Source organism: Mastigoproctus giganteus, chromosome 3, assembly GCF_048544385.1.
Source record: "Mastigoproctus giganteus isolate SK-2022 chromosome 3, ASM4854438v1, whole genome shotgun sequence".
NCBI lineage: Eukaryota > Metazoa > Arthropoda > Arachnida > Uropygi > Thelyphonidae > Mastigoproctus > Mastigoproctus giganteus.
Genome location: NC_143577.1, coordinates 159,788,343 through 159,797,801, shown reverse-complemented (window position 1 = coordinate 159,797,801; position 9,459 = coordinate 159,788,343). Strand labels below are relative to the sequence as shown.

The 9,459-nt window shown below is 38.0% G+C and overlaps 1 protein-coding gene across 2 annotated transcripts in view; it reads left to right on the top strand.

Annotated features, from left to right (window-relative positions):
- The first annotated feature begins 838 nt into the window (after positions 1-838).
- Gnmt (Glycine N-methyltransferase) overlaps positions 839-9,459 on the top strand; it is an 84,100-nt gene continuing 75,479 nt past the window's right edge. For both annotated transcript variants that reach the window (XM_090370741.1, XM_090370739.1), the window contains exon 1: positions 839-1,077. In XM_090370741.1, coding sequence (XP_090226867.1) covers positions 872-1,077 — 206 coding nt within the window. In that variant the 5' untranslated portion in view covers positions 839-871. The remainder of the gene's footprint in view (positions 1,078-9,459) is intronic.

Sequence of the window (9,459 nt, the reverse complement as noted above, 5' to 3'; positions counted from 1 at the left end):
GCAAAAACCTTGGGAGGTGCATTATGGTCACAGAAGCCGATGCGCCAACAACTACCACAAAAAAAAAAAAAAAAACAGTTATAAGTATAGAAGCTTTTTTTTAAATCATGTTTTGTCCATATATATATATATATGGGGAAATTTTTTTATTTTTTCGGAAGTTGGTATATTATTGCTTTTCACGCAATTTCAGTGTGTATTTGAAATGATTATGTGGCTGGAAACTTTAAAGGTACATATGTTTTACGTGTGATGTAGCATATTTGCTTGCTCAATTTTTCGTTTTAGTTTAATCTAAAGAAATTGTGACTGATGAGATGGCGTCAATGACCTGACCTTACATCTTAAAGAAACTTGGCAATGCATGAATTCGAACAGTATAAGAAATTATCAGTATGATAAGCTTACTTCTTTCATCGATAACGTCCTCTCTAAATTGTAAACAAATGCACGTGTTTATCGACTTCGCGTCATTTGGCTTACCAGGCTTCTGTAAATGATATTAACTCATATTTTTGAGTATTACTTAATTTAAATACGATTTAAATATGGTATGCTGGGCTAAATAAATTAAACATGAATATTTTTTAAGTATACTTATTATTCATTCATTTAAAAGACACTGACGTTGTGTTTTTTTTGTTCGTTTAGTAAGCCAAGTATGTTTACCACGCCTCCTTCGTGTAGTACACATATATTAAAATTTTTTGCGATGTCTATACGGTGGAGACGTGTTGGAAGTTGTAGTGTGTTAGTGAACAGTTGGTTAGTAGTATTAAAAAAAAATAAGAAAAGAAAATTTCTTTACCAAGGATAAAAAAAGTTTAGACAGAAAAAAAAGATTTTTATATTGTTTCAGGATTCCCTTAAAATGGTTGATAGCATTTTCCGTACTCGCTCGCTTGGAGTCGGCACTGAGGGTCTTCCGGATCAGTATGCAGATGGAGTAGCAGCTAAAGTTTGGGAGGTCTTTATTGGAGATAAAAACGATCGTACCAATCATTACAAGCAATTCCTTACTTCATTGTTGAGAACTCATAATTGTCATCATGTTCTCGATGTTTCTTGTGGAACTGGGTAAGATATACAATTTTCTCAGTATGGCCTGCGCAGGGGCGAAACTATAAATTCTGGACCCCCGCTAGTTGCTGAGTGGCCAGCCTACACCACAGAGTAGTACTTTGTGGCCCACACGTTATCTAACAACCATACCAAATCAACAGCAGGTCCCATGCATTGGCGGACCTGGCGATGTGGTAGTTTCGCCACCGGGTTGCGCTTCTTAACACAAGGCTGTTTTTATGGAGAGGGATACACTTGAATAAAAAGATTGCATGCACATTTGCTTATTCTATCGAGGCAAAGTTAGGTGGCTCAGAAAACTGCTAGTTTTAGGTGTGAGCAGACTAATAGTTTAACTCTATGACAGCCATAATCATAGGTGATTTTGATTCTTGCATTGCTTCTGTTGGATATACAGTTGCTTGGGAAGCAGGAAAAGGAAGATTGCAAAGCCTACTGGGGGTACACAGAAAATTACATTGGCTGCGTTAGGGTTACTAAAAGTCCAAACAGCCACATATTTTTTTGCACATGCACTAAAGATAGTAAATATATGATGAATTGGTTAAGTCGTGAATTTAATGAGCACAATGTACACATTATATTCAAATAACTATAACAATGTGACAATGGTCATAAATGATAGAAAGGTGGGAGGAAATTTAAGAACATAGATTCTAAATCAGTAGACATGGGTTGCTAGTAATATTGAATAAGTCTGATGTGACATAAGCAGTGGGGAAAACAAATATGAGATTAGGGGATATATAGGGCTTGATGACTGATGAGTATAAGAATAACCATATAGACAAATAGAGTGAACTAATCATAGAGTGGAATTAGTGTCTCATCAGTTGTAAACTTGTGGATTGGCAGCTTATTCAGTAGCAGAACATTTTTGAATTTGCCAGAGGACTGCTTTTTAAAACAACATGGTAGAGATGCTATAAGAGAAAGCAGTATTTTTGTTCTGACTTATCATAGTGCATTGTCATCAGCAGTGACCATAGTGTATCGATGTGGGATTTATTTTTAGAAACTGTTGTTAGGGGTAAAAGGAAGGCATTTCGTTTTTGCAGGAGTGATTATAATGGGCTCAGGCATTTTTTAAATTCTCAGCGGGACCAGCCAATGTTGCTAAAAAATGTGAATTTCATGTGGAAAGTGGAGAATTAATTGTGGAATCTACTTAGCTTTTTCTACAAATTAAAAGATATTGTTCAAAGTTTAGGCCTAAGTGGATGTGAATCGGGTTAAATGAACTGATAAGACTAGTGGCAGGGAAAAAAATGCATGGGATGACTATAAATTGTCAGGGGTCCCAGAATCTGACAGTAAATATAAATTAATCAAATTATAAGGTGTGTGGGGGTTAGGTATGCCAAGGCAGATTATGACAGTTCATTGGATAAGAGTGTAAGAAAAAATATCAAAGAATTCTTCCTTTACATTATATTAGAAGGAAAAGGATGAATTGCATTGTTATACTTGATATGAATGAAATAATTTAGTGATTCTCAAGTGAGCAAACTTTTGAATGCCACAAGTTCCTTAACTGGTTGCCATAAGATTATGAAATAATCTTATTTAATAATCTTATGGCAAGCTGACAAACAATAAATATTTTATATCTACATTGATATGTGAAGTTTGTAGATATGGGGGATTACTAGAAATCTAATATTGATTGGAAGTTTAAATGATTTTATAATGACCTAAAGGATTCTGAAAGAGAAATGGTTGCAGCACAAAGTATATGGAGCATCACGGGCTGATGGAATCTACAGTTATATTAAAAGAAGCAGCAAAACAGGTAACCAACCTGTTTCTTTGATTCGTTTGAAGTCCACACAGATTGGAGATATGTGAATGTCTCATCTATTCACAAGGGTGGTTCAAAGGGTGAGTAAATATAGACCTATTGGTTTGACTTTTGTGTCAGGTAAAATAATGGAATCAGTAGTTAAAGAAATAATGAAGATTTATCTTGACAGAAATGAAGCTGTTAAGCAATCACTAGCTGGATTTGTTAAAGGGAGATAATGTCTGATCAGCTATCATGATATTTTTGCAAAACAGTTGGATGCAAAGAATTTTGACATTCAGAGCCAATCCTACATTCGGAAGACCTGGGCGTGAGAATTAATGTTAGGTAAAAGGACAGCAAGGACAAGTTCTTTTCTGGATTGAGCCCCTCCCAACATTTGTATCGACATATACTTAGATATCAGATGCTATTCCACACGAACAATTATTGTATAAATTGGGTGACATGGAATAGAGGGGGTGAGGTACTTATGGATCAAGTGATTGTTGAGTGGTAGGAGACAGAAAATAGTTATATGGCCACTGCTCTTCGTAGAGTGATGTTATGTGTGTGGGGGTAAAGCAGGGTTCAGTGTTGGGCCCCCCCTTACTGTTTTTAATATTTATTAATAATATTGATAAATAGTTCAAGTTTAATGCCTAACTTTGCTGATATTACAAAGGTGGATTGGAAAATTAAGGACTTTAATCAGGGTATATGAAAATTCAAAAAGATCTAGATAAAGTAAGAAAATATGCTAAAAAATGGAAATTGAGGTTTAATATATCAAAATACAAGGTACAGCAGGGGCTCACATCCGGTGAGTATGGGCTTGGCACACCCAGGGTCCTGAGCTGGATATCATCATTCTTCTCTTTCTTGGTGATTCCCTTCTACTTTTGACTCTCTCTCTCTCTCTCTCTCTCTCTCTCTCACTCTCAGGGTAACTAGGGAATTTTTTTTGGCTGGTGTAGCATAAGCCTCAGGCTTCCTTGCACTATAATATAGCTAATAATAATAAGATAGCAATAATCCCAGAATAACATACCATTTGGGTGGTACCAAGATAATAATGAGGCACACCCCCTAGGGGTAGTTGTACAATTTGATGTGAAGTTATCTGAGCAGTGCAGACATGCTGCTAAAATGGCTCTTGGTAAATTGTCAGTGAAATTCAGGACACTTTTCCAGTATGAACAAGGAGGTGATTATCCCGTTGTATAAAGCAGTGGTCAAGCTGCATCTTTAATAGTGCATATAGGTTTTGAAAACTTCATTTTAAGAAGAACATAGATCTCTTGGAATGGTGTAGTGAGATTAGTTCAAGGAACAAAAAAAGTATTCTTTCCAAAAAAGATTTGGGTATTCTGTAAATTGTATCTGTAAGGCAGGCACCTAAGTGAAGTGGTTATGGCAGAGCTTTCCAAAGTATTTGGCATCTATTAGCATTGTTTTCAGTGATTTCGTTTTACTCCATATGTTGATACACTTGATTGATTAAAATGCAGTTAATGAGCATTACATTCAAAATTTATGAAATTTATTTTTTCATATGCTTTGTAGTCCAAAGCTCACCATTGGCTGGTGAGCTTTGGACACATTTTTTTCTTTGAAAGCTAAAAACTGATGTCAATTTAAGATAATCTTGCCTCTCTCATACTGTTATCCATATCATTTTCACCAGAAGCAAAGAAAGTTGCATATCATTACAGTTACCATCAACTTAAAGATAGGGAACAAGAAGGGTGGGATATAAGAAAGAATTGCAATATTCTGGGCAATTATGAATTTTTTTTTGTCATGTATATAGTATGTCAGTATCAAAAAAGTTTGGAAGCACTAGTTTAAGGCTTTAAAATGGTGGAGTAAACTAAACACTAATAATACCTCTAATCTTTCTCACTCAACACTGCTTTTCACTTGAATGAGATGATTAAGTGCCATTACTGGTCTCTTTCAGGTAATTTCAGAAATAAAAACTTGGCCAAAGATTCAGAAACAAACTGCTTTTTAATTTGGGACTGATTGAGGCTGAGTTTTAAACATTTTATCCTTTTTCTAATTAAAACAATAATTACATGGTAAAGTATGATTTCTTATAACTTACTATTTATATATAGGTACCTATCTAGTAGGCCTTTGAATTTTTCAAAGTCATCAGCCTCAACTATTATTCCCAGTAATTAACAACTCACTACTGAGGGAAAACTTTCTACAATCCAGTTAATAAACCTCCCTTAATTTGAACTTATTACTCCCCCACCCACTTCATTTTACTTTCCCTTTTGGAACTTTATAAACCTCAGTCAGATCACCACTAAGCTACCTAGTTGCCAAGCTCTGTAGTCCACATATTTGAAGTGTCTCCTTGTATGAGCAGCTCTCATCAAGTGGGACTTGATGTCTGTTTTTGAGGTTGTCTCCATACTTTGGACGCAGTATTCCAATTGCAGTGTCACAATTGCTTCATATTGTGGAATCTCCTGATCTCCACAAATAATTGTTTAATTAATAATTTACAGGACACCACGGATCCATCTTTTTTGCTTGTATGAATTGCACAGAGAGATTCACGTTTGTCAATGTAAAACCTTGCATTTTGCAGCATTAAAGTATAGTTATTACTTATCTGACATTGTGTTATCACTGAGTTCATTAGGTCCTTAGTCATCCTGAAGTGTTGCATGATTCTGGTCATCATTGGTGAAAAAACAATGCTGCCAAGTCTATCAGTGTGTGTGGTGGGGGTCAAAAGTCCGAGAACTGACTGGCTGGTTAGTAAGACTTATCAATAATAAGACTTAACTTGTCACAGTACATCCTTAAATAACTACAAGACCACGACTTGCAGCATGTGTTATCGTAGCAGCATGAACAATATCCTCCACACGTGCACGGAAACCGGAAATGGCTCAGGAGTGCCAGGCAGAACCATTGATCCTCTCCAAGAATTATGGTTTCAAAGAGAGGATGAATATAGATTCCTCTGGCTCTATTAATGGTATTATGCTCAGAAGAACAAATCCACAAACTCTCGAGCCATTTGCGGTTCTAATATCTGTGTGAATAATTGACTGTGACAGCATTGCCAAGTGAAATTTGGTGGTTCTCCCAAAATTGTTCGGCCACAGCAGATTTCTTATAGTTTGCAGCCTATATTTTGTTAATATGCTACCCTCCATATGATCTTTGAAATGTTTTGTCTCACCAACATAGCATTCCTCACAATTCAGGCATTTAATCTTATATATGACCTCGCTTGTACCTTGCACTGGTACAGAATCTTTAACCTCCTAGTAAACTGTGTGCAATCTTTGCTCTGGCAGTTACACACAGCGTATCTGGCAAGTACGTAATACTCGAGCGATTTGTTCTGTTAAGACAGGATAATAGGGAATGTGTGCGGTGGTAATGGGTGTGAACAGCTATCTTTGTTCATGTTCGGCTTCCCAAACATATTTATCCAAAACCTTCTGGTGGTATCCACATTTCCCAAGATCTGCTGTGATGCATTTAATCTCCTTTTTATCCTCGGAGGCACTATGGTGGGACCCAGCCCTATCCAACAAGGCCCTAATAACACTATTCTTGTGATTGTTGGCTTGTGCCATGCTATAATGTGTATATTGCTCCTGGCACATGGGTTTCTATATACACTGGTTTTTAATCTGGGTCCATCTCTATAAACCAACACATCAATGAAAGGGAGGGTACTGTCTATTTCCACCTCCAAGGTAAACTGAATAAAAGGAGGAGAAGCTATTAAGAAAACTGAGAGCCTCATCCTCTCTTCCTCTCTGTACAATATCATTGTACAGAGAGGAAGCGATATATGCATGGGGGCAGACCCATAAAAAATCTTAGACTCGAGCTCCTCCATGGCTAGGTTTGATACAACAGCACTAATTGGAAAGCCCATCGCTGTGCCGTGAACCTGCTTATACATAGTGTTTTGAAATAACATAGTAGTACTGGAGAGACATAGTTCTACTCCACTACAAATCTCTTCTATGCTCAAGGGAGTCCTGTCCCTTAAGGTGTCATCCCTCTCCAATGCCATGCACATGCATTTCACTTCATGCTTAATAGGGATGTATGTAAATAGAGACAATACATCGAATGACACCATGGCCTCACCCTCTTCAATGATCTTAGCATGTATAAACTGCATAAAGTCTCCACTGTCTTTGATGGTAAAGTCTGAATGTTCTACAATAGGGGATACTAGTTTGGCTAGAAATCTGGATAATGCATGCGTAGGGCTGCCCACAAATGATACAGTTGGCCTAAGCAGAATCCCAACTTATGATTTGCAGTAGGCCATAAAACCTAGGCAGCTGGCATCCAGTGGCATGAAGTGTCCAATAGGTATCTTTGGAGATCTCGGCATTCAACAACTCTGCCGGATTTTGTTGACATGCCGTTCCAATCCTACCAAGGGATTCTATGGGTAACCTTCTAAGTTGTCCTATCGTGCAATAGTTCCAAGGCTTTGTTGCGATAATCTACTTTATTGAGGATCACAGTTGACTTCCATTTGTCTGCAAGCAAAACAATGATGCTGTCATCTTGTCTTAGCTTCCTAAGAGCCTTCCTTTGAGTGAATAGTGGTGAGATTAGAAGGAGCTGCACGAGCCTGGCTCAAAATCACCAAAGTTATTGTATGGATTTCATTAGCTATGGCAGCTGGTAACTTGCTCACCGCTCTTTCAATACCCATACCTATTTCTGCTATCGGAGGGTTTCCAGCAACCAACACAAAGTTTACACCCAAGTTTAAAACATCCTCTTGTTCCTTAGTTAACTGTTTATAGCTCAAATTACATATAAAACTGCAAACAGAATTCTTGTTTCTAATATTACGCTTGGCAGCGGCCTCCTCCATTAATCTAGTACACTTATCAACTTGCTTTTGTCTGTAGACATAGACTATAGACAGAGGGGAAGAGAGGATGAGGTTTTCAGTTTTCTTATAGCTTCTCTCCTTTTATTCAGTTTACTTCAGAGGTGGAAATAGATGGTACCCTCCCTTTCCTTGATATGTGGTTTATAGAGATGGCTCAGAATAAAAATGGGTGTATATAGAAAACCATTGTGCCTGGAGCAATATACGCATTATAACATAGCACACGCCAACAATCACAAGAATAGTGTTATTAGGGTCTTGTTGGCTGGGTCCTTCTGTAGCGCCTCAGAGGATAGAAAGGAGGAGATCACACAGAACTCAGGAAATGCAGGTATCCCCAGAAGGTTTTGGATAAATATGTTCAGGAAGCGGAACACAGATGAAGGTAACCATTCACACCCATTGACACCACACGCATTCCCTACTATCCTGGCTTAACTGAGCAAATCTCCCCGAGTATTATGTACTTGCCAGACACGTTGTGTGTAACTGTCAGGGTGAAGATTGCACACAGTCTTATAGAAGGTTAAAGATCCTGTACCTGTGCAAGGTACAAGTGGGGTCATATAGGAGATTAAATGCCTGGATTGTGGGGAATGCTAGGTTCGTGGGACAAAACAACATTTCAAAGATTATGGAACAAAAAGACATTTCAAAGAATTTCATCGAACAAGTGTGGAAAACCCTTGGGTGTCTCATACATGTTCAATGGGATTTAAGCCTGGTGATTGTGCTTGCCATGGCAGTCGTTGGATATCTTCAGTTTCAAGATATTTCTCCACCACTTGACTCTATGCGCAGTGGCATTGCTGTTGTGCACGAATAGAAGATAATCTACCACAACCCTAAAAAGTTGCGTATAGGATTTGAGGATCTGTTCTTGACATCTCTGCAAGTTATGGTACCCTATAAAAACATGAGGGGGGGTGAAGCTGTTGATCATTAATCCATTCCATACGAGACCCCTGCCTCCATTGTAAGTGCCTCTTTCTCTGATATTGGAGGGATGGTACAGCATTCCTCTTTATCTCCAGATAAAAATAAAGGAAGGGGATGAATCAGATTGGTCCCCTTATATCTATGGTTCTATTGTTTATGAACTTGCTGAGGTAGCTGATAAGCTGAATGAGTATTATGCATCTACAATCACACACGAGGAAGTCTGTAGGGAAGTGGAGGCCAGAAACTTATCAAACTTGAGCAGGGAGCTAACTGATTTTGCAATAACTGAGAGCAAAGTGGAGGAGAAACTGTTGATATTGAGCATAAAAAAGACACCTGGGGTGGATGGGATCTATCCAGTTATATTAAAGGAGGCAGCAAAGAAAGTAAGCAAACCTTTAACCATAATTATGAAAGCTTGGACTCGGGGGGGGGGGGGTTACCATGGACTGGAGATGTACAAATGTGTCCCCAATTCACAAAGGGGGATCAAAGGGTGAACACTAGTAATTACAGACTTGTTAGTTTAACTTCTGTTCCAGGGAAAATAATGGAGTCACTGGTTAAAGAAGCATTGCAGGATCATCTAGACAAGACAGCAGTTATAGTTCACACAGCAAATACACTGATGAGCCAAAACATTATGACCAAAGAGTCGTTATGCAAATCAAAGCAACTGCAGGTGAACTAAAGCACGTGTGCGGGTCAGGACACTGCATAAAAAACACCTGATACTGAGCTC